The following is a 27,072-nucleotide window of genomic DNA, read 5'->3' as shown; positions in this document are numbered from 1 at the left end:
CTTCAAGGAAACCTATCTGTATACATTCTTCTAATGTGATGCCTGAAGCTATGGGATGCTTGAAGTGGATGGGGTCTGTCCCATGGGGGAGAGCTGTAAAACATTCTGGTCATGGCAGACTTCTAATAGGGTTTTCTGGGTCTGCCTCCTTCTTTAGAGAACTGACTGAGAAGTTTGGCTGCTCTCTGAAGTCCATGGAAGTAATCCAAATAGCTCTTTGTTCCTTTCTCTTCCCTCTTTCTGTCTGGGGGGAAAAATAATCCCCACCAGTCTAGATGTGTCTCTTTTCTGCCAGTCACAGCATGTTGTTTTGGTATATACTGTTCACCTCATACATCAGTCCTGGTGTGGAAAGCCATATGGGGGCAAGCTATGCCTGCTTTTCCCCATGCTGGCTTAATAACTGTGAGGGACTTTGATGCTGTGGCCATGGCTTCCCATCACAGTCCAGGAGAAGGCTCTTCTTCTTTCTCAGAGGTGTGATTCTAATGGTTTTGGCCTCATATTAGGCCATTAGACACACAGAGACAGTTGTGCAGCAAAGGTCTTACAAAAGGAAATTGTGACACTTGAATATGTACGAATACACAAGTCTTTCTGTAGAAGAAGGAAAACAAGCATGAATAGAGATAATAAATAAATAGAGATAAGTTTTATGGGGAGACTTCAGCTTTATTTCCTGAAGGCATCTTAAAGTTCAGAGATTGCACAGATTTCTGAAGATGAGAGAGAGCTCTGATACTCACGTTAAAGACCCAGCCATTCAAAATACAGTCTGGAGGGAAACTGGCCATGCGGCCCGGGGAACTTCCAGTACAACTGAAGGCAACCAGCCCATTTTAAAAACTGATCAGCTTCATCTTAGCAGTTGAATCCAAGTCTAAAAGGTATTAATTGCACTTAAAAACTCATCATCAGTATTCAGACTTTGATGGCAATGACATAGGATGTACTTGGGCCTACCCTTGGTACCTGTCATCAGGTTGCAGGTTGCTCTCCTTAGAGGACTCACATGGTGCTTTGAAATGTAACGTTTCTTGTATCCTAATGGGAGTAGTTATTAATTAAGATCAAAACAAGTGACAAAAGATATGGACTGAGAGTCAGAACAATATTAACTGCCACAAAACTCTTAAATGGCAGTTCATTTTCTTTCTTCAGACCTTCGCAACTGCTTAAGTTGGTGACATTATCTTTCATTGTCTGTACACACATCAGGAAGACTTTATTATGATATTATTGGACCAGCTTCAAGATTGAGAAGTCTAAAATATCGTTGTATACTGAATATTTTTATTGAATTATGAAATGCAGAATTCAATTAAACTGAATTCTCAATAATTGCATGATGAGAGTTTTTGTCTTAATGATATATGATTTTCCTATTTTTATGTTTGAGAAAATATTATTTAAAGGAGGCATATATTTTTAAAATGAATATGGAGCCATTATGCCTCTGATTAAAAAAATCTGATCAGTATCATTGTTGCTGTTGACTGGAAAGACAGGAAAGGCAGTAAATTCAACACAAATCAAGTTCACCATTAGCTTTCAGACCACGCAGGTCCCCAAGAATCACGTGGAGACCAGAAAGACAAGGATTCTCTTCTTTATCTTGGTGATTATTAGCTGACTTAAGCATTGAAACACATTATGCCTCATTGGTTGAAAACTTGGAACAAAGACGCCCATGGTTCACCAGTTCTCAGGCTCTCCAGTCAGCTTGTCAAAATGGTCCAATGAGAGTACTGAATGCTGAGGACATCCAGCAAATTTGCAACAGTCAGTAACACACATTAATACTTTATTTCTGCTCTTTACTCTAGTTTCTTTTGTTTCTGAAAAATGCTGGCAGTATGAAATGCTGTTTCCTGAGTAGAGATACCAGGTGGAATATAACCAAACTGTTTCTGTCAACACGAGAGGGAGCACAGACCCATCTATCAAATTGACACAGTCCCTGCACTTGATGAGCTCAGTGGAATGAGTCTTCCACCTCCAGTTTTTGTAATGCCAGTGAGTGATGAATCAGAGATATTTTTAACATCTGAAAGCAATTCAAGGTGAGAGAACCAAGAAGACTGGTATTTGGCAGTGAGAACTATAAATAAACTTTTCAGCATTAACAGACTCCTCCAAAGCTATTTAAATAGGCTAAAATTGTATGGATTTCTATTCCCTAAGTAAAGGAATGCTATCTGTATTTTAAAGTGTGTCATTTCTGCATAGATGCAGTCACACAGACAGTGGGTAGGACTTTGCCTTCCTTCATAACCACAGTAAATCTATCCTTGTTCTTTACTGGCAGGATTTTTCAGACCCAGTGTTTTCTGTCTTAAGAATTAGAAGAATTAATTAAGTTGATGGGATTTTTTTTTTCCAGTGAATCATGTTCTTGGAAAGGCTAATGAGTCACGATATTAACTTGTAATGACATTATTATATGTTTAGTTGATGACTAGGTATATTCACTAATTTGAAGTCACACAGCATTTCAGCAGAAAAAAAGTGACTCATGATTACTATACAAATTACTAATATGAAACAATTGTCATTTACAGATAATGACACACAAAGTTTTATGTATGTGGTGTGAGAGACAGCAATTACCCAGGAAGGCTAGATTCTATTTTCAGACACAATATCAGCAATATTAATAACATTAGCAGTTTGGTTGGATTTGCACAAATCAATATGAGAATGATTGAAGACCTCAGTGGATTTTTAGCACTTTTGAAGTATAGAGATTAGACGTGCACCAGCCATATTTTTACTAAAACAAAGAAAATATCCCAAAGTAAAGAAGCTAAATATTCTTTCTTGATTTATGATAGCCACCTAAAATGACATAAAAGGTAAACTATATATAAAGCTGAGATTTAAGAGGTAAATGACAGCCAGGTTTGAAGTGTTTGTCTTCTGTGCTACAGTAATGGTACTTTCTGCAAAAAGCCTTATTTCTCTCATCTAACATATCAATAGCAAACCATATTCTGGGACTCTATGCGGTCAAATTCCACACATTAAGTGTAGTGATTTTGATAGTTGCTCCAAATTTATGCCAACATATTCTACAATGCCAACGTAAGTCTACAATTCTTTTATAAAGTTCAGATCAGAAGCAATACTGATCATATATGATGGAAGAATGAAACAAAAAAATATATATATACTTTATTGTTCTATTCATCTTTCTATAAAATATGAATAAAGCTTCAAAATACATCATGGGAATAGAAAAAAAGCAAGCTGATGTGTTTGAATTTCTCCTGTAGTTATTGTAAAACCAAGACGCACTGCTAAAAATACAGCCATATGGTAAGCAAGCAAGTTCTTTAAACCACAATTCCCAGAAGATCTCCTGACAAGAGAAACCAAAATGGCAGAGATAATTCTAAGTGTTAACCTCTCATCCTCTTTCTTGAAATGCCCAGTCTCAAGGAAATACTGAATAACTACATTCTCCTTGTTACCTGCATGGTACTTCAACCACTTTGCTGAGAAAATGCATGATTTAGCACAGCTATGAAAGACCTACTCTTTTCTATGGAGGGAGCCAAAGATCTTCAAAATAGCACGTCCACAATATACATGATACAGTTGGACTCTCATCACGTCTTACCCCCAGTGCAGACAGCATGCCGTCACAGAATACTGTTCACCATGGCAGTTCCCTCTGGCTATAGACAAGGACCTTCCATAAGTCCTTTTCTGCTTTAAGAGGGGCTCTAAGATACCCCTCTGCCCTTGCACAAGATTGTATCTGTTGTGTGAGGGAGAATGCACGTGTATAAATAATTCTACTGCATTCACAATTCTGCCTTGCTTCCACTTTTTGATAGTGCATTTAGCTTACCTTCTATCAGCTTCCCTGTCTGCTCTGCATTGCCCCCAGGCAAGATCTTGGCAATGTAAGCTCCAGTTTCCCCACTGCTTCCTGGAATTTCTTTTCCACCTACGACTCGGATACCCAGCCCATTGCCTGTGATCAAAAGAAATAGAAAATTTTAAACAGAGATGAAACAATGAATAATTCACTGGAAAGAAAAAGCAAGAAAGAGAACAAATAATCAGTGGATACTGAAGGATGTCATCAATAACTTCTGGCTGTGGCTGGGAGATTAAGGTCCCATCTGTTACGTTCCCAAAGACTAAACTTTGGGTAGGACCATTCAATTTACTTTCAGTGTAGGAAAACATTTTCTTGAGTAAATACTGACATCACACGAACAACTCATCCACTGAAAATTGCATTGAAGCCAATCCTACCTTCTTTTGACAGCCCTACTATACTGCAAAATGACAATTTGCAGGGCAAATCTACATCAAGCAAACCTTAATTTGCAGTATTAATTAAATTGCACTAAATTGCTAGAAATTCATGTGAAATGTGGATTCAAAGGATAGCTTTATCTTATGCCTAAAACATGCATACAATTTAGCTGAAAAATTATAGTAGATGAGCTTTTAGAATCAGACAAATAGGGTGACAGATAGATCATTGAGCTCCCTCTGCAAAGCATGCACATTTATATCAACCTGTATTTGTCAGAGACTAGTATTTTTCTTAAATATTTTCTTTTAATTGACATTTTTTTACATCAAAGGATGTAAAAATTATGATAATGGAAAATAGCCTACAATCACTTCGTGGTAAAGCATCATCAAATCTAACATTTTTTCTCCCTTCTTTAAGAATCACAAAGATGAAAATGTTATGATAAGTTTGATTTTCTTAGTTGGAGAAAAGCAAATCACTAACCTCCCTTAGATACAGGAAAAAATAGGAGTGAAAACAAAAGCTTTAGAATAGTCTCATAAAGGTAATCTTATGCATTGTCAATTTTCCATGCTATCACGCTATTTTATAAAATACTTCCCATACAAGAAAAATAAATTTCTTTGAAGAAAAAGAAAATTTTACAAGAGATGATTCACACTTTGATCAGGGAATGTAAAGGCTTTTTTCCCACCTTAACTGTAATGGTTAAAAAATTATTTTTCAAATTATTAAATTATTAAGCTAAATCTGCTTAGTTATTACACTAATCAGATATAGGAAGCTCACTACACAATCTCTTTGCAAAGCTTTATCTTTTTAGACTAATTTTTTCCTGATAATGCTATTAGTGTTTCCATAACTTAGCTTTGAGTTGGTTTTAGACGCCAGCTAGCCACACTGAGTTCCTGGCTAAAGAACTTTCTACTAGTTTTTCTATCCAAGATTATTTATGTCCTTTGTGCCTTGGCTTTTCTCACAACTCCATATTAGACATTTTCCAAATAACCATTTTATTTTATTTTGGATCCCATACAGCACAGTATAAAGATAAGAAAGCGATGTCAAGGCACATGCAAGACAAGGAGGTGATCCAAGACAGCCAGCATGGCTTCACCAAGGTCAAATCGTGCCTGACCAATCTGGTGGCCTTCTATGATGGAGTGAGTGACTGTATCAGTTGAAAAAGGAAGACTTACCAATGTCATCTACCTGGATTTCTGTAAGGCCTTTGACATGGTCCCACATGACATTCTGATCTCCAAATTGGAGATTTGATGGGTAGACCATTCAGTGGGTAAGGAACTAGCTTTAAGGTCACACCTGGAGAGTGGTGGTCAATAGCTTCATGTCCAGGAAGAAGCTGGTGATGAGTGGCGTCCCTCAGTGGTCTGTCCTGGGATGAGTACTGTTTACTATCTTTATCAATGAGATAGACAAAGGGATAAAGTGCACCCTCAGCAGGTTTTCAGATCACACCAAACTGAGTGGTGTAGTCAATAAAACAGAAGGAAGGAATGCCATCCAAAGGGACCTGGACAAGCTAGAAAAGTGGACCCATGTGAACCTAATGAGGTTCAAGTCTAAGTGCAATGTGCTGCACCTGGGTTAGAACAATCCCAAACATAAGTATACCCTGAGAGAAAAACTCATTGAGATCAGGTCTGCAGAGGAGAGTTTATGAGTTCTAGTGGGTGAAAATCTTGATATGAGCCAGCAGTGTGTGCTTGAAGGCCAACTGCACCCTAGGCTGCATCAAAAGAGGAGTGGTGAGCAGGTGGAGTGAGGTGATTGTTCCCCTTTGCTCTGCTGTTGTGAGAAGACTTGGAGTCCTGCATCCAGGTCTGGGGCCCACACCACAAGAAAGATGTGGGTTTGTTAAAGCAGGTCTAAAGGAGGACCGTGAAGTTGATCAGAGGGCTGGGGCACCTCTCCTACGAAGAAAAGTTGAGAGAGCTGGGGCTGGTCAGTGTGGAGAAAAGACTTGGGGTGACCTTATTTCAGCTTTTCAATATATAAAGGGAGGGCTTATAAAAAAGATGGAGAGCAACTTTTTGCTCAGGCAGAAAATGACAGGACAAGGGGGAATGGCTTTACACTAAAAGAGGAGAGATTTAGATTAGGAGGAAGGTGAGGCAGTAGAGCAGGTTCCCCAGAGAAGCTGTGAATGCCCCATACCTGGAGGTGTTCAAGGACAGGTTGGATGGGGCAGCCTGATATATTAGGTGGCATCCCTGCCCATGGCAGGGGGGTTGGAAGTAGGTGATCTTTGAGGTCCCTTCCAACCCGAGCCATTCTGTAATGAGGGGCACAGCAGAATCCTATCACAGTTGGGAATACTCTGAAGATAGCATGAAATTTGTGAATAAGTTCATTGGAATTTTTGCTAAAAATTTTAGCCATAATGGCCTCTCACTACATTTGTCATCTCTTTGTAGTTTGAAGACATGAGCAACATCTTTAAAAGAGCTAACTTCTTGTAAGCCTTTTCTTCTGTGAATGTTTAGTAATGCAAATGTAGCACAAAAGAATATAAATCTTTTTCAGCCTCTTTTTGGACATGACAATTGTCTCCCTCTTTTAACAGCAATTTAAGAATTGGAAAAATATAAATATTTGAGTTTGAGGGGAGTCCTCTAAAGTAAAACTGTTAAGTTGCCTATATAATCAGCACAAAACAACACCATCAAAATACCAATGCTAATTACAGGCGTGGGGAGTATAATTAAATTTCAGCTACAAGATACATCCATCATGGTAGTTAATATTCATTTAATTATAAACTTGGCATGGATGATAATCAATACATATTGCTGTTTGGCTGGTTTTGAATGTAAATGATTTGATATACAGAAAAGATGCTGTGTTTTAAACAGTAGCTATATTGGCACTCTGGGACTGTGCTAATGGGGAATTCTAAGGTTATTTTTGTTTAGGAGATGAAAGTAATTTTTCAGTGTGATTGGAACAAACTTATTTTAAATTAGATATATTATTTCACTGAAAACTTGAAATTTAGCACCAGTAAAGTTAATTTTTTCCTGACATGACATGGAAAGCAAACCCATCATACCACGTTTTGTAAAATGTCTTTTACAAAAAAAAAAGAAAAAAAAGATAAGCATCTCATTGCATAAAGTGAATGAGTAACCAATAAAAGCATGCAAGCATCAGTCCATCCTTGGGGCACTGAAATTCATACAGACTGCTCTGCACACTTATCAGAGAACTTCTGATCGAACACTATTGTAAGATTCATTAATATGTTCCAGGGCTGACGCTCATAGCTGCAAAGTACTAAATGCAGTTAATCCAAACTAAACAAATTCTTAATGTACAACACAAAAACTCATACACAGGTAACTTACTTTTAACCTACACAACTAACGTACAGACTTTTCATCAGTAGAAACAGACTCTTAGTAACACTGGGGAGTAAATCTAGAGGTTCACAGTTTTCTTATGACACAGTCCATCAGTCTCTGTCTCTGATATCTTAATGGCAGATGGGTGGTTTGTCATATAAATGGGTGTATATGACACCCGGTTTCACAGATAAGTCTATGGATATCTGTGCTAGATTACTGAAAACCATGGTTGACATTGTTTCTGATTTTGCAAATCTAAATTGTTGGACCATACTGCTGCTAAGAAAATAATTTTTTGTTGATGATAATATTTAAAGGCTTTTATTCCTATAGAACTTGAAAAGTTTTGTGATTTTAAATTTGCAGTTTGTAGAGTCAAATGTATGACTGATGTATTAAGTATGAGCATGCTTGCTAAGGAACAACCATGTGTGTGTGTGTGTGTCAGTTTGCAAATATTCTTGTTGCTGGGCAATTTGGAGGAATTCAAATTAGTTGATTTTTTTGCACTAAATTAGAAAATTCTATTTTGTTATTATGATGTTGCAGAAATGCCACTAGAATACTTTAAACGATAAAAGCGTTAATTTCTGGGCAATCAGAATAAATGCATTACTTTTTGCCCAATGTGTTTTAAGTATTGGGTTCTGAATGACAAAGAAGTATTTGCTTGGATGTTGCTGTATTGTCTAGTGTGAAGATGAGATTTCAGACTTGTTTATGGATACTGCATCTACTGAAAATGTTAAGTTTCTGTTTACAATGACATTACCCAATTTATCACACAGAATGCAGGTAGCTTAAAAATATCATCAGTCATGGTTTCTCCTTTTTCCTTGTTCTTTTTTTTGTTTGCTTGCTTGTTTTGTTTTTTAGTCTTTGAGTCTTAATTTCCATCTCTCTATTTTGATATATCCAGATACTAATCTTTCAATTTTAACTTTTCACAGCTAACATAGCTTTTTATCTTTTTTAGAAAACTTACTGTTTTCTTCTTTATATGACATAGGATTTGTTTACTGTCAGAAATCAAATCATTGTGCTGTGAATGAGAGAGGGCACCTTTCAGAACTCTATTGATTTCTATGGAAAATATCTTCAAGAATACATCTCTTCAAGTGGAACTTCACATATTTAAGATCCAATCTTTTTTAGGATTTTTCAAAGTTAGAAGACCACTAAATAATTGCAACTATTTTTACTGATATCCCAAGACTGTGATCCTACCCTCCCATCTAGTCTTTACTGAAGCCTTAAGATGATAACAAGACAAATCATGCAACTACATTTATTTTATATTTTGATAAACAAACAAGTATGGATACTAAATTGTTACAATTAATTTATGAGCCACTGATTTATATAGCTGAAAATATAAAGTTAGGAGCTTTAATGAAGACTTCAAATGCCTAGTAGATGAAGATTTGCTTTTGAAAGCACACTGTACTTAGAGAAAAATACTAATCAATTAGAATCACCTAGATTTTTTTTTCCCCGATTAACCCACTTTGTGACTTTCAAAACAACATTTCATTTGTCATTTCATATTCTTCCAGACATCACAAACTATTTCAGTGATGCATATTCACATGTATATATTTGAATAGTGACCAACATCCTGACACTAATAAACCCTGTCACCAGTGACCTGGCAAGCAACACGGCAGAAGTATTTTTAAAATACCTCATTCTCTTTTTCATTATCTCCACCATCCCCTAATTTGTGCACAATTTGACTTATTCTAAATTTGTGTAGCTCAGTGTTCTCAGAACACCGTGAAATCATAGCACCTGGTATATTTTGTTGTTCAACAGTAGCAACATAGCAGAAAGATTAGAAACATGACTCAGTTAACACAGAATAATTTATTTTGCTGTAGTATGCTGACCATAACCTAAGTTCTGCAATTACAATTTGTCTTGTTTTCCTCATTATGGAGATAATAAAGATCAGATTGCTGCCAATCTGTTGCTGCTGCTCTGTTCACAGGGAAATTCATGAAATCTTATCATCTTTCTACTACTTAGTTGAGCTCAGCCATTAGAGTATAAACAGCCAAGATTTACTGGAACTGTTTCAGCATCTAGGCAATGATTAGATTTGACTCTCAAAACAAATGTCAATAACTCCCTATATAAATTACAAATAAAAAAAAAAAAGGCAGAGAAATAATGAGTAACTTGGAGCACAACAGGCATTTGTTTGTTCCTGTTTTTACACAAAACACAAAAATGAAAATAAAGTTTGAAAGGATAATTTTCCATTATAAAAGTAAACAGAATTGCAGCACCAAATGCAGGGCCTGATATTGCTTAATTATTAAGTAAGTCCCATATAGAAGCAACAACTGCACCCGTCTGAGAATGTAGCCATGTGACCCAGAAGCTCTGTGCAAATATTGTTCATGTGCTAACTCAAACAAGTATTTCCTCAGGGCTAAATTTTCAAAGCATGAAACCATTTGTCTAATTACATGAGCAAAGAAATGAAAGAAGCAATTAGAATGTGCAACAGATTTTTCAGTGATCACACATGAGTTTGTGTGAATTGGCATAGGAAACTCTTAAAATCATTAGTAGCAATCTCACTCTTGTCACAGCTAGATACAGAGATACATGATTTTTTAACAGACTTTTAGGTGTCTGAATTTTATATATATATATATACTATATATATATGTAGCACCTATTGATTTGGATAGCTAGCGCCTAAGAGCATGGCCTTTGAGACAGTAGTTAAAAATCACTAGCTATTTCTGGAAAACCATGGTCTTTTTACAAACATCAGATGTTCCGTGCTTTGAAGTTGAAACTTTATAAAAGTGAAATTAAAAAAATTGGAAATGGACTTGAAGTGAAAAATGATGATGAGGACAATGATACATGCCCCTGAGAAATTTGAAATGGAAAATAAATGGAAGATTTAAACTTGAAAATGCATATTGAGTCTTTTGGTTTCGGTCCGTGAGCCAAAGCATAGACATACCACCAATGGAAGTAATTACAGAAGTCCACATTTATTTTGCATCACTTTCAAGCAATGTATTAATATATATATATATATATATATATATATATATATATCAAAATCAGATGGCTGAATCATAGAAAAGCAGGACAACAGTGACCTTTTGGGGGGGCAAAGTTCAATGGTAGGCATTAGAAAAATGCATGAGGATAAAGAAAAATGCATGAGGATAAAGAATGAAAAGGAGACATTAGGCACAAAAGATTTTTCAATGTGACAAAATGCCATGCTACAGCAATGAGAACAAATTAACCAAACCAAATGATATGAAGTCTTCCAAGTCTACTTGGCTGTGAACAGAGACAGAACCTTCCTCTTGTGTTCATTTACTATACATTATCTCCTCATTCTTTCTCTAGTCTTATCTAGCTCAGATGTATGCTAGGGTGCTGGTAGGCACTTATCTGTGGAAACAATTTTACACCATGTTCCATTGTCTGTGTGAATAGAATTGTGAGTCACAGAAAAAAGTGATGAAGAAAAAACAACTGTCTTTTGAGAGTTCAGATTGAAAAGTGAATAAAAGCTAACTATTTATTTAGATACCACAGTTATGATAAAGCAATCTGGAAAGTCTGGAGAACAGATGGAAAACAAACATGACAAGGCAAACAAAACCAAGTTAGATCAGGCACTTGGAAAGCAACAGGAAAAGTAATGTGTATAATCAAATCCAAGGTAAATTTTTATTTGCATTATTATTACTATATGATTCTGTGGAATACATAATATGATGGTCCATATTAAAGCTTGGTTATCTGGACGGGTACAACATTTTGAAGATTGTTTGCAGGAAAATTGTTTTTTGCACTTTCTAAACTAAATTAACTTAAATGAAGTTGTTTCCTAGAAACATGATTAAACCTACTCAGTTATTCCACTTCTTGGCTATCGGCAATTAAAGCATAAAATATACATGAAGCCAAATCCCGAGCAGATGACATTCAGATATATTCCAGTTGTTTTAATAACATAACATTGATTTATGTCAGCTGAGAAACTGCTTCATGCTGCTTTGCACACTGGCTATCATCCTGAAGGATCATAAAGTGCTTTACAAATTAGCATCCTGGAGCACTTATCGTATCTACTTGAAAACAAGATACAGGCTTCTTTTTGGATGGTCTGTCACATCAGAATAAGATTAATAAGGGTAAGGTGCCATTAATGGTAGACTTCTCTATTTAAAGCTATGGTAGTTTTAAATCTATACAAAAACTGTCAGCACTGAGATTCATCTGTGTTTACTGATAGATGCCAGTGCTCAATAGATGCCACTAACTTACAGCTGAATTCAATATTTTAAAATGTTTTGAACTCTCTCATCCCTATCAGCTTTGGCATTTAAGAAACAGCAATACATTTAGTGTAAATATGATATAATAAGTAAGATATATGTATACAGTAGCTATAGTATAATGCATAAACAAAAGCCATTAGGAAGAGAGTAGATCTCCATTACATACAAAGAAGCAATCACTGCTTCATGAAGTGGCTGAACCACAGACTGCTGGAAGGTATGAGAACATTGCACTGTGCTTACTCTGGTCTTGTGTTCTTATATATTTTCTACCAGAGCCATGATAAAGATCTAAACAATGCTTATATCTGACTTAGTAAAAGTGTTCTAATATTTAACACATTTGGGAGAGTTTTGCTATCTTCAATAAGCGGTATATACAACTTATACCTGCTAAAAAGGTAGATGTGTAGACTTGTCAAATACAAAGTTATGTTCCTGGTAGCAACACAGGATGCTGTTAGCCTTCTTTGCTGCTAGGGCATATTGTGTTCAGCTGGCCTCGAGACCAAAAAAATATATAATTTCTCCCCGTCCACCAAAAAATAAATAATAATTAAAAAATCAAAGACCTTCCCCAGGGACCTCTTCTGCAGACCTGCTCCCCAGCTAGTCAGTCCCTGGCTTGTGTCATTGTACAGGGGTCCTCCTCCCAAGGGACAGGATTAGTTCTTGTCATTGTTGAATTTCACAAGGTTCTTGTTGGCCTATTCCCCCAGCCAGCTTTGGTCCCTCTGAATGGCAGTCCTGCCCTCAAATCTTTCCCCCTAATCCAGTGTCATCTGCATCTCATAACATTTTATGAGAGTTTACTTCATCACCTCCTCCACTGATAACAATATTAAATGGGGTAGGTCATAGCACATGTATTATGTGCCTGCAGGAAAAGCACAACCCATTAATCACTCCCCTCTAAATCCAACCATCTATTTTTTTGCTCATCAAGTTGCCCAGCCATCCAGAATACCTGGATGTAACAGGTAACATCCAAACATCCAGGCCAAAAGTTACAGTAGGAAAATACCGGAAGTCTAGAGTTCATCTCAGCTAACAGCAATACTATAACTTCAGTCCAGTTTCACAAAATATTAAAGATTCTTACTAGGATGAATCTACCCCAAAAGACATGCTTTAATCTGTTCAGCCAATATGTCAGCCAATTGTTTATGGCTTTACTGTAAAAAAAAAATTAATCTTCGTGACATTTTTAATGCTACAGTAGTTGCATTTAGCTTAAGCTTTTTGTTAATGTTCTTCTTGAAGGGGAAAATCTGAATAGATTTAATTGATGTTTCCAACATAGTATAAGGCAACCCTCTCATCATAGGAAAAAGATTTACATAAAGGATACTCTGCTGGCATATTGCAACTTTGCAACTTAATTGGTATGCTACAAATCTGGCGTTTTAGCGATGTCTTAATACAGGGTAAATAATAGATCAGTCCTACGTGAATGATATCAGCTATCCTAACATCTTGGACAAAAAAAACTTGAAACCGTTCAGCTTTATTTAACTATTTTGCAAGTGGATCTCCAGTTTTGAAGTTATCTATATTTTGTTAAGAAAGTAACAAGTAAAGGCTTGACAATTTAGCATGCAACTTCTCTTAATTACAACTTTGTGCACTGCCCTTGTATTACAGACATCACATAATGTCCTGGTATTACAGATTCATAGAAACTGTAGACAGGTGTTTATTTATGTAATTAATCAAACTTTTGTTGTTGTTGTTTCAGTACACTTATTAGAGTAGAGGAAATCCATGTGATATTTGTGCAAATGTGTGTTGGCAATGGTTAAACAGAAGCTACATCATTGTCTACCAGTTCCTGTCTACCTCTGGAACAGGAGACACGTTGGGGAGTGCACATGTAATGGAGAGCATTTATGGCTCTTGGTCAACATTTTGAAACGTTGACCAAGGAATCTTTAGGAAAGATGGTAATGCCTATGCTTAAAAGGTACCCAACAAAGCCTCTGCACACTTGATAATTCCTCTTGAAGGAAAAACAAAAGAATATCTGACCCAAAAGGCTGTCCTGCACAAGGGAATCAAGTGACATAGTCTTGCATGGATTACTGTCATGAATGAGGAAAAACTTGTGAAACTATTAATTGCAAAGTTAAAACTTCTTTCAAAACAAGTAATACCTGCAACCATCTAATTCTTTGTAAAAAACTCTGAACTTTCCTTATTTTCTCAGTGAAAAAGATAGTAACCTTTTTTCTTTTTTTTTTTTTTTTAATGTGTGTATATAATTCATTGAAAACATTACTATATGCATGTAAATTACACAAAATAAATGAAGGAATTGTAGTTCCTCTGTCATTAAACTTTTGACTCATTGCCTGGAAAAGAGCCTAAGCTAGCAACAGGACAGAAGCTTATTGTTTATTCTCAGAAGTGTCACAGTGCAGCTGTTCAGATTGTCCCACTGGAAGAATTGTGTTCGCCATTTGACAGTTCAGTTCTTGCAACCACTCAGTCTGTGGATATGGGCTAGCTTTGTATAATTTGTAAAATGTGTATAAGGGAACTGTCCACTAAGACACATGCTGAGACCATCAGTTCATTTCACATGCTCTTTCCCTGGTGACATCAGTCACTACTGAATGAGGTTAGTAAATGTATCCAGCAATTTCTCATCTACCTTGAGTTTACACTCATCTTTAAGTAATGAAGTCCCATTACTGCTGTTGTATCTAACTTAAGCCGGTTAAAAAAAAAAAAGGCAAAAAAAGCATATATATATATATATGTATATTTTTTGCATTTTAAAATGGGTGAGTTGACAAAGTGATTTTTAGTTGTTTTCTTTATGTATATATATATATAGAATCAGCATAAATTTAATGAAACTTGATATGTCATCTTATTTGTGATATACACATTTCTTGTCACACAAATATTTCTTATAACAACTCGATTATTGCAGAAGAAAAACAGTTTATGGATTCAGTAATTTACTAACAGATTGTTTTTTTAGTGAATTTAACCCCTTAAAACACAGTTTTTGTGGCAGGGATAAAGGAAAATTGTTTATCTGCATTTTTCCTTTAACTGCGTCTTTCTTCATTTCTGTATCTAGAGGATTATATATATATTTTTCACTCACTAGATGTAGTTGTCAAATTAGGGAAGTTTTCAGTCTTTTCTGAATAAATGGTATTTGTTTAAGCCCATGACTACTGCCCTCCAAGTCATCAACAATCAGCAGAACAAAAAACATTTTCTACAGAAAGCAAAAAGACAACATCTGAGCTAATATGAAAATTAGCACCTTGTTTGATAAATTGTAATCTTTTGCCTCCTTAAACTGTAACACTTTTATGAAAAAATGATTATTGTAGTAGGAATGGGGGTTGATATTTTTTGGTGTGTGGGGAGAAATTATATAATGTTTTGGGTGCCTATCCACAGACAAAGCTGTCTTCATCAGCCTTGACTGTAGCATCAGCTTCACTCCCTTTCTTGAACAACAGTTTTTTTCAGGAACAAGAACACTTTCTGGCAAACTTTATGTTATTTAAATGAAATTTTGCAGAAATTTTCCCTATCTCCTTTTACCAAAGTAAAACACCAAGGAAACATGCAAGAAATGAGTGCATATTATCTGTCAACAATGTAAAAACAAACAACAACAATAACAAACAAATAAACAAATAAATAAATTCAGAAACAGATAAAAATTAATAGATTTCAGTTGATAAATGCTGCACCTCAGCAGGTGTAATGATGCTATGAGACAGTCACAAACTCAAATTTCCCTATCCATCCACAAGAGCCATTTTCTCCATGTCAGTGACCTGCAGAATCAGAACATCTTAACTGAAATTATCCTTCAGCCAGGCTGCCTGGGAGCATAAAGCCAGCACATTTCAAAGACCTGTACAGTCTATGATGAAGTAAATTGTGGACGGAAGGCAATCATTCTCAATATGGTACATCACACTGCTCTGGAAAATGCATCTCACTCAAATAGACATTTATCACTTGGTGATAAGAAGCAATGCAGTTCTTTAGACAACTAGTACTCTGCACATCTTTTGATTGTTCTATAGCTTCTTTGTACATAAGCAATATACACTCATCTAATCTAAGATCTCTACAAGACAAAAATCTTAGTCTAAGTCACATCATGCTTCCTTCATAATCAAGAGAGGAAAACAGATGTATCCAAAAGGTGATTTAAAGTATTTCAACATCCAATTAATTGCCCTTTGGAACTGCCTCATTCTAGCGTAATTATTAAACCTATTCACATTTTTTATAGCCACTATGCAAAGAAGGGAGCACAGGGTCTTCCTCTGAGAGTTGCTAAGATCATTTATGCTTCACCAGAGAACTGAAACCCTAAACTGGCATTTCTGTGCCTTTAACTTTTCTTTTGTTAGAAGGACTTGGTCAAGTACTCTATTAACTAGTCATTGACAAGTCATCTGACCAATGACAGATGTCCCTGAATGTCTTGTCTTCTACTTATTCAAGAGAAAGTGCTGACATGTGGTAGATGCAGTTAGAGATTGACAGATGCTGTTTCAGTGGCTGTCAAGCTCATTCATATGCTCCTGCTTTCCTCTTGGCTTTCCTCGGGAAACTGGGGGCCCGACTGAACTCTAGCACTCAGCATTGCAATGGTCTGCTTCTGCGGAGATATGAAAGCAAATTGGAACTTTATTATCAGTAGACACGTTGAACTCTTAATTACCTCCACTCATCGTATGATATGATTATGCATTTTTAAATGGGTGTTCATACACTGAAAAATGCATAAACCACTGAGCTGCAAAAGAGAGTTCATGGAAAGTATTTGAAATACACATGCTAGTGCATTTCTAATGAAGTTAGTTTAGAGAGAAGGCACATAAACATGGCATATATGGTCTGTATCTCTACAAATGGTTTCTAACAAATATGAAAATGTTTTATTATTATTATTATTTAGGAAGGTCAAATGTCACTAAGTTCTTTTTAAGATCATTAATAAGACACAAAAATACATCTCTCCATTCCTGTACTTCCATTCCTGTCCTCACCTACTGCTGTATGACTTCACTGGAAAATCTCTGAGGCTGCCTGTCTATAACAGCTCTGCACCTTTCTGTTTATTGTTGTTTAACTTCTGTGCCAGGTCTCTGATAAGGAGAGAGTACTTGAGGGAATGATGGCTGTTAATTAGGGATTAGATCCTTCCCCAGTAACAAGTGAGTGTTAGAGGGGGTTATGTTTTGTGCAAAGTATTGTTTCAGTTCTTCACAATGCTAAACTAAAGAAACAAGAAAAGCAATCCTCTGAGAAAAGTCTGAGGGCAAGAGGTGAGTTACATTTTTACTCTATGTCTATGATGGTTATGTCACATGCAACATGGACTGTGACTATATTTCATACATTCTTTCACTGATTAATCATCACATATTCACTGCACTTCACTATTGCTGTAAGAACTGAAGTTGCTGAACTTGCAGGTGAAAAACCCTAAATATAGAGGGTTACATGTTTAGAGACTATAGCAGTGTGGACTTGGTACAGAAAAACACTTCTAACTCTCTACTTCTCAGTCTGAATAGCCCATTAGCTGGCATGGTTTAGAGGTGTGTTGCTGCGTATAGGAATCCATAATCCTTACGGAGAGTATGAGGCACCTCTGACATGTGTAGCCTTACAGCTACCCTGTCATCCTTCTAGCAGTTTCGCTGATATTACTGCTAAGGTGAGTGACACAGTCTCCCACACACAGTCCAATTAGCTTTTTTGCTCTAGTACAAACTTCACAGCTTTTTCTGAATTACCTTTCTGCCTTCTTCTCTTGCCTCAGAATTGAATAGGATGTTCCACAACATGGACAGCCTGGCTGCCTACCAGTACATTTTGCTCCATGGAAACACAGAATATGGTACATTTGGAAAGGGGAGAACTACTTGTGTCTCAGTCCCATGCAAGGCAAAGCAGCAAGAATTACTTTGACTTAGATGCGCTCCTTGACCATACAGGCCTACTGAGATTTGTCTGCCTTGTTGAGAACAACTCAATGTGGGTTTTCCTCCTTGCATTGACAATGCTTTGCTGTCTTCAATAGTCATACCCTCCCTTCCCTTCTTCATATGTTACTATGAAGTGTTAAAAAACAGAAGAGAAAATGCTGGCAGAATAAAACAGTGCTTATGCTGGTTATGCTGAGGGATCCAAAAGAAACAAGGGATTCTCAGTGAAAACAAACAGCGAGTTTCTGGAGCACTAAATACTGCTACATTATCATTCACTGATCACTGCCATCATTGCTTTGGCACCTCAGCAGAACCATGATGCCAATTCTTTTTTTTTTTCTTTTTTTTTTTTTTTAATGCAAATTATTCATCAATCTTTGTAGAGAAAATCCTTGGCAATTCCTTCCTATCTATCAGCATTGCCTGAGGAGGGGAGAGTGAATACCTTGAAAAGAAGAGCTGTGAGTTCTAGATGACGGCATGTGCTGAAGAAACAAGAAACCTCCAGAGACAGGCCAGCTAGCAAGTATATATTTATTTTTCATTCAGAGCTACTATTCTCTTGCCATCACAATTTTGGCCTAGTTCCTCATTCTTAAACACCTCATTCACATGCTAAAATTTGCATTAAATATTTCTGTGTGCAAAATTATGTAAAAGGCACCAAAGGCAATCTGTACCTCAAGTACCAGTTTTCATTAAGCAAGAAAACAAGCAGAAAGCATATTCACAGAATATGCAGTGAAACAGACTGAATTTTATACAGAATCACAGAATGGCCAAGGTTGGAAGGGACCTCTGAAGATCATCTACTTCAACCCCCCTGTGGAGCAGGATCTCCTAGAGCACATTGCGCAGGATGGCATCCAGGCAGGTTTTGAATATCGCCAGAGAAGGAGACTGCACAACCTCTCTGGGCAACCTGTCCCAGTGCTCAGTCACCCTCACAGTAAAGAAGTGCCCCCTCATATTCAGCCAGAACTTCCTGTGCTTCAGTTTGTGCCCATTGCCTCTCATCCTGTCGCTGGGCACAACTGAAAAGAGACCAGCTTCATCCTCTTGACACCCTCCCCTCAGATATTTATATACATTGGTGAGATCTCCCCTCAGTCTTCTGTTTTCCAGGCTAAACAGGCCTGGAAAAGAGCCTCTTTCATCCTGTTCTTGTGCAACAGGTGCTCTAGTCCTCTAATCATCTTCATCATCCTCTGGACTCGCTCCAGTAGTTCTATGTCCCTCTTGTACTGGGGAGCCCAGAACTGGACACAATACTCCAGGTGTGGCCTCACCAGAGCTAAGTAAAGGGGGAGGATCACCTCCCTTGGCCTGCTGGCAACACTCTTCCAAGTGCACCCCAGGGTACCGTTGGCCTTCTTGTCCACAAGGGCACATTGCTGACTTATGGTCAGCCTGCAGTCCACCAGGACTCCCAGGTCTCTCTCTGCAGAGCTGTGCTCCAGCAGGTCACCCCCCAGACTGTACTGGTGCTTGGGGTTATTCCTCCCTAGGTGCAGGACCCTGCACTTGGCCTTGTTGAACTTCATGAGGTTCCTCTCAGACCAACTCTCCAGCCCGTCAAGGTCCCTCTGAACGGCAGCACAGCCCTCTGGGGTATCAGCCGCTCCTCCCAGCTTTGTGTTGTCAGCACACAAATTGAGATACTATTGATATTCATAATGTGACAATTTCTGGATCCCTAAACAGGAAGTAACCTTCACTATGTTAAGTATGTGGTGAGGTCTATGGGATTCAAATTATAATAGTAATGTAAGTTTGAAATCCAAGTTTGCCCTATAGTTACATCTGTGGTATACCTGGGTACCCATGGCATTTGCTTGTGTGCCTACAGGTATACTGTTTGCATACTTAGGAGGTGTTAATTTATTCTTCCAGTTGAGAATCTGGCAGTATTGGGAAGGCAGCTCACACTATCAAGGCACCTCAGCTATCAAATTGACCAAACTGCACATAGATCATTCAAATGATCAGTAGAAACTGTTCTTGCATGTGTAGAAAAGCTCACATAGGACAGTCTTTGATGCACAAAGACAGGATGTTTTGCACACACTGTAAGATAATCACAGACAGTGGATGACACACATGCTTCTGTGGTCACACAGGACCACATTCCAGTTACTTCAGCAACACAACAGTTCAGGGAGTCTCATCCAATACAGCTCAAGAGCCTGCTGCAAGGATCTTTGACCAGAGACTCCCATTGCCACCTGGACAGTGCCTGGCTGAGCCCTGGGGAGATCTGGCTCCCCACATCAGCATTATCGAGGTGGTTTGTTTTAACATACACTCCTCCATTGCCTATGCAACAAGTATAAGGCAATCAGTTAAATATGATGATTCAACAAATCATTTGGTACTTTTGATAAGAAAGAGCGGGAAGGAGAAAGAGAGAGGAGGAGAAGAAGGAGGGGAACAGAGAAAGGGTGAGGAATAGAACAAGAGAGAGGGAAGAAACCAAGAAACAGAGAAAAAGAAAGAAACCAGCCAGCCAACCAACCCTGGCATCTAGATCAATACCCAATAATCCTACTTGCGTCTTACTGCTGTAGTGGGGGTATAAGTGAATATATTGTTTAATGTACCAGTATTTTAATTAACTTCTTCTGTGTTTCTAGACTTGGATTTCTAAGTGTGCCTCATTGTCTGGTTAATAAGGACATATTGCTATAAGTCTGCAGATACCAAGTAATAAAAATTGAATTTTTAAACCAAAAAAAAAAAAAAAACACTGTGTGAGGCTCCTGGAGAGTCTATTTTGAAAGCCTGACGTTCAGCAGAAGTACTGCAATTTAAAGAACTTTGCTATCTACTTTAATTCTTGGGCACTGAGAGGAGAGGGAGGGAGGTGCAAAGCCACAGATTTATAGCACCTCAAAGATATACAAGGAGTGAGAAATATAACAATTTCTTCTGGCTCAATTCCTCCATATTGGTACCCCATTCCACCTTTGGCTCTTCTCTGTACAATCCACATTTCAGCCTCCTCATGTTTGTAGGGAAATCTGTATATACACCAAATAGAAGTATGTCTCTGTGGGGCTCCAAGGATTTTTCTGGATTACAAACCAAAAGTATTACTGCAGCATGCACAGACATAGCCAACTTTGCTTACACCAAGGAGAAGTTATGTACAATACAGCACAGTTACAGCAGCAAGCAATCCCAGCATGGGCTATGAAATTTTGGCAGGACCCTAAGTGAATATTCAATTCAGTGTGATCTCACGCCGAGCAGTGAATTTATAAATGGGAAGTCAATATCTGCACCTTGCCTGTCCAGTCATCACTTACAAGGTATTTCCCCTGATGCACAGCACGTGTGCCATGACTGCCAGCAGCAGAGCTAGTCGAGAATTCGGAACAGGAATTTTACATTGCACAAGTGTAAGTAACTTGCTGTAGGAGAATCAAGCCTTCAGCAACATTAAACCATGGACTACATACAGTCGTGTTGTCGTTCCTCTTGTTCTTGGGTATGAGAGCAGCTTGGATAACAGCATTACTCATCACCCCACAGGACAAAAAATCTCCACAAGGATATCAAGGGACTCCTGCTGAATGCAAGGGCCCCAGGCAGGGAAGGCTGACAAAACCACAGACCTGGCTGCTTCTTTCAAACTGTACTGTGTGGGCGAAGGGGTCCTTATTTTTCCAAAATCATCAGTGGGTGTTACACCAACTAGCAAGAAAATACCTCATAATATATACAGAAAATTCATGTAACTCCCTAAATATGAGGTGGGTGCTGGGGGCACCCAGTGATCAAGATTTTACTGCCAAAAACCTTGTGAAAACAATATTTAGCACTTCAAGTAAGTTAATGCCACTTTCTACTTACTGCTCAAGGGAACACCAAAGCTGGCAGTCAGTAATTGCTTCTGCACAGCAGTTTGACACATACTATTACAATTTAAACTTGGGAAAAGAAAGTCTGATGGTTTCACGACAAACCCACTTAAAGCATGTGCCTCTGAAGGAAGACAAACAGCATATGAAAAAACCTCTGAGTTCCTTGTAAATATTAGATATAAGAAAGGGTGCGATTCCAAAAGCTCCAACAGACAAACCTTACCCTTGCTAGACCTTGCAATTGGCAGCCTTTTACAACTTGATAAGTAAAAGATCATAAAGTATTCCTGCTCACAGTCAAGGGGTGAATGAACATAACCTCTGCCACTGTCTTCTCCTTTACAAGTGGAGTCAGACTTATGTGAACATTTATGTTAGAGTTATGGAAAGGAGAACAAATCTGAAATCCTGTGATAAATTTCTCTGTGTGAAGATATTACAGAAAAATGGGATCTTATTGTTCTGCTAATCCCTTCTGAAGAAGATTCCCAGTAGCTCTATAGAAAGAATATATTTCTCAGTTCTGTACATGTTGAATACCTACACAAGCCTACCTGTTTTTCTAATTCCTCTGTTAATCTTTATGGAAACTTCTCACGCAGAGAATGTAGAGTTATATAAAAAGCAACAGCCGAACAGACTGCTGTTATGTATAACACAACAGATCTTACCTCTGCTTTTAATGTCTGTATAGCTTATATATCTGGAACAGATGTTGTGACCTTTTTTTCTGCGCTGCTGCTTTCTGTGACAACCAAACAGCAAAATTTAAAATGACCACTGAATTTCCTGCTGCATACAACACAGGAACTATTTTTAATGCTGCAAATTGTTTTTTCATGAATTATGCTAATGAAATTAATTATTACATCTCATAGAGAGTTGTTGCTGTTTACCTGAAACTGTGTGATCCTTTGGGTCTCTCAGTAGTTTGAGCCTTGCATGAGGGAAAATGTACTGTAGCGGCTTCCCATTTATCTGAGGAACACAAATATGCATGTCATAAAAAGATAAAATAACATACATAATATATAATAACAATAATTTTAGACAGTTGAAACAGAATCAAGCAAATAAACTTATTTCATCCAGGGAAATACCACAACTTCATGACTCAAACATCCCCTGACTTTCAAGATATGTTTGTCAGACTAAAAAATCCTTCTGCAGGGGAATGAAGATTTGCTTCCAGAAAAACAGATTCAGTTTGAATATGGCTTTAGTTATGTTTTTATTTCCTAATGACTGGAAGGTGATTGCTGTTATCTGTAGCTTTTCTTCACATTAATCCTTTGTCCAAGTGATGTACAAGAAGAGAATGAAATTATATATGATTTCTGTAAATAGCACAAAATACTGTTCATATAGACCTGAACAAAACGGTGGTGAACATGTAAAAAGCCATGAGCTCTAGTTTCAGCAAGAATACATATCCTAACTTAGAATCATAGAATCATAAAGGTTGGAAAAGACCTCCAAGATCATCTGGTCCAACTGTCCCCCAGTGAATGTACTTCATAACCAAATCTTAAAAGCCTTTTGAAATACCTGACCTAAAACTTTAAAGGTTACTTTTTACATGATCATGTGCAACATTCACTTGGGCTACTACTGCAAAATATCAAAGCTGAAAGCAACATATATCTACAACATGCATTCAAAAGCCAGGGGTCCATCTGGGATGACTCCACCTGCCCTACATTATGGGCATGGAAGAGGCCATGCAGCATGTACGACCTCATTTGTCAGAGATGATCGCCACATGTCCACACCCAAAGACCTTTGCAGAAAGACTGTTGCAACACTCACACACCTCACACCCATCGCATGCTCTCTTTGCCTGCAGTTTTTGTCTTTCAGAAACAAAGCAGAAAACATCAGCTCTGCCACGTTCATGCCAAGCCCGAGCATTATACCCTGACCAAGCAATGGGAGTGTGGCTGCCTGGGGCTGGTCACAATGCCAATGGGATAGGACTGGGGGTGGAATTCAGGAGCTGATGGGCTGATGTTAATCAGCAGAAGTCTGAGTGTATTAGAAGCCTGCTGCCAGGAGTTTATTACTATTATTTATACTTAAGTAGCATTTAAAGGGATTAAGCTCCTCCTGAACTAAGCACTTCAAACTCAGTCTCTGCCCTGAAGAATTTATGATGTTAATGGATAGCACACATAAGTGACAGGAGGGGAAACAGAGAAGTCAAGTGGCTGGCTTAGCTCAGTCCCACGGTGAGCAGGAGTTCATACATCATTTGTCATAATTCGGTTTCTTACCCAGTGGATGGCATTGCATCTAGAAGGCTGAAATCCTCCCATAGTACACTGACAGTAGCATTGGCCAAAATTTATCACAGACGAAAAAGAGATCATGGATTCGGTAGTGGATAGGTACTCCAGAATAAATCAGAATTGAGATCAGGCAGACTTTATGACTTACCGTGGAATTTTGCCAGGATATAGGGTCTAATATTACCGGAAGTGTGTAAAGTGCCATGAGATGCCCATGCTTATAAGTGGATAGGGACATTGATATGTTTTCTTAATGACATCATTAAAATTCAGCAAGTGTAATTTAACAGTAAAACTAATGTGCTTGTCAAGTGTAACTTACATATAATTGTAAACAACCTGAAGAAAATATTTTAATTAAATAAATAAGAATTAATACAAAGTAATAAAGTTCAAGAGAAACAGTATGAACATATTAGACCAGTTCTGTAGCTGGGATCCTTTTCAGTGAATGCAATTCAAATTAAACTGAGGAACACTGCAGCTAATAAACTTCAATTTACAAATTGTTTATGTATTTTAATCCTCTATCTTATCTTTTTTTAGCAAAATTAAAATTTTGAATAAATAATAAACCAAGAATATTCAACAACATATTGTATGTGATTTACTGACAAATATATCAGAAAATATAGACTGTCTCCTACTTTAGTCTATTACTTTCTCATTATTTTCACTTCCAGAATTTTATGATAAGTATAAATCATAGTGATTCATAAAGTTATGAATAAAAGCATTAAAGTTTATTAGTATTCAGGGTAGTATATTATTTTTTATTGTTTGTGGGAATCAGTACTTAAATTGAAGATGACATTAGGCATTTACCTTCAGAATGGTTTGTGTCTGAAAGTGGCAGAAGAATACACAGGAAAAAACAGGGGTTGCTGTAAACGGATTATGCAAGGAAGAAAAGTTATGTTGGTTTTGATGGTATTACTTTAACCACTAATGACAGTATTTATCTGAAATGTAGTGTATTCAATACCCTTCAGAATACAAGTCATTTAGTGTTTCCAATTGTTCACACCTTTTTCTAACTTTCTCTGAAGGAGATTTAATTCACAAGAACATATGCCTGGGGGTCCTTCTTGCTGATTAGTCCCCCAGTTATCTCCATGAACACACAGAGGGACCCCACTGCAGACAGACAATCACTTCAGCATACAGCTGATCTATGGTGCAGAAGGGCAGGACCTTCTGTAAAGGTGCAGGAATGGAGGATGTGTAAATTCCCAAGCCTAAATTTTAGGTCACAGGGCTGAAGGTGACTCGATCCCTTGTTTATTCACTACAGTAAAACACAGATTTCTGCCATACATCCTTGCTACAGAGATCCTTTCCTCAGCTATCTGGGAGCACTCAGTACATTTGAGCGCTGACTCTTGTCGTTCAGCACTGGCAATGCCCTCCTCTTCTGATCACAGGCACATTTCGACTCTCCAGTCTATCATCCCCCCTAATGTGCTGTCTGAGCTGACATGGGACTCAGGTCACATTTTTCAGCACATTACTCAGCAGGCCCTTGGGGGTTGCAACCCAGTGAGTTAAATGAAAACTAGAGTATAAAGCATCTCCTCCAGGAATTTAAGCTCTGGTCACGTTTGACATTATCAGTCAGCTTTAAGCCCTTCCAAAAATGGAATGAATAGCAAATAAATGTGCTGAGTTTTTCTACCAGTGTTACAGAAAATTACACTTTAAATGTAGACTTTATTTTCCTCTTGTTGTCTTTATGCTTTTTGTCTGATAAAGAAATTCTATGGAAGTCTCACAGAAGCGAATTCTATGAGGTAATGAGAACAATTAAGAACACTAAATTTCTGTAGTGCTTTATTTAAGTAGAAGAACTAAAATGCAATAAATGTATTTTAGTATTCTAGGCAAACTCCATAATAACTGCTACAAAGTATTAACTGGGCTTTTCAGCTGGTCAACACAGCCACTGTAGTCTCTGTTTTTAAATGGTGCTACACTTCTCCTTCCACCAAAATGTAGGACAACCTGATAAGGTGAACCTCAGCAGATATGTCTGACTGTAGTCCTTTAGGAAATACAGTCTTCAAGGGAAATTCTACCTGAATTGTGTGTCCAGGAAGAGGATGGTGGATGATCAAGGTGAGGGGCTAAAGAGTATCAAACCTAATTTCTGAATACCATAGAAACTTGCATGAGCACACAAGTCCTGTGACAGCCAGCACCAGAAACTGCCACAGCCAAGGTAAACCTGCTCCTCTGAGCTGCTGCATTTCCTCTGTGTAGAGCAAGAACACCAAGTTCTCTAGAAATCCTAATGGTGGTAATTTCTCTCTACGTATAGATCACTGATGGAGATAACTTGCAAAAGAAGTATTTAGGATTATTTTAACAACACAATGCTCCTGACCATGAATGAAACGCAAAGTGAGTGGTGTTTGCTTCTTCACAGAGGTCAGTACTGAACTTTTGACCTAGAAATCACTCTCTCATGCAGTGAGAATTATAGTATTGGGTAACAGAAAAACAGCTAACAGCCTGCTAAATTCCATCTTGACTTGCAGTGAGGGGGCAACAATTTACTCATTATATTAGATATTCTAACAATTACACTAAATTTAGAAATCTCACATATCTCACTGTGTTTCTAGAGAATATATATATATATATATATATTCACAAAAAGCCTTAAATAAATAGAGAAAGCAGTTTTATAGAAATTTAATGTAATCTCTGAGAGTTGGAAAACTATCACAACCAAAGTTTGCAGGTAGCCTTACGGATCTCTTTCATAAACAGTACTTTCTCATTTTAACCCTATTACTCACCTTACAACCCATTTTTTCATCATTTTAAAATGGAATATTTCATCATATTTAAATAGAATATTATTGAATCCCCCTAAAAAGACATGTTTTAAATGGTACTTTAAGGAAATTGTACAGTCCCATGAACAGAGATAAGCATATACTTTTCAGAATGG

The 27,072-nt window shown here is 37.5% G+C and overlaps 1 protein-coding gene across 1 annotated transcript in view; it reads right to left on the bottom strand.

Moving 5' to 3' along the window:
• The window catches only part of PCLO (piccolo presynaptic cytomatrix protein), a 368,631-nt gene that overhangs the window by 118,272 nt on the left and 223,287 nt on the right, over positions 1-27,072 (bottom strand). Inside the window, exons 10-11 of the mRNA XM_050708091.1 lie at positions 22,725-22,806; positions 3,857-3,982 (exon numbers count right to left, since the gene is read on the bottom strand). Coding sequence (XP_050564048.1) covers positions 3,857-3,982; positions 22,725-22,806 — 208 coding nt within the window. The remainder of the gene's footprint in view (positions 1-3,856; positions 3,983-22,724; positions 22,807-27,072) is intronic.

Source organism: Cygnus atratus, chromosome 1 (genome assembly GCF_013377495.2).
Source record: "Cygnus atratus isolate AKBS03 ecotype Queensland, Australia chromosome 1, CAtr_DNAZoo_HiC_assembly, whole genome shotgun sequence".
Taxonomy (NCBI): Eukaryota; Metazoa; Chordata; class Aves; order Anseriformes; family Anatidae; genus Cygnus; species Cygnus atratus.
This window is presented reverse-complemented; position numbering and strand designations above follow the sequence as displayed.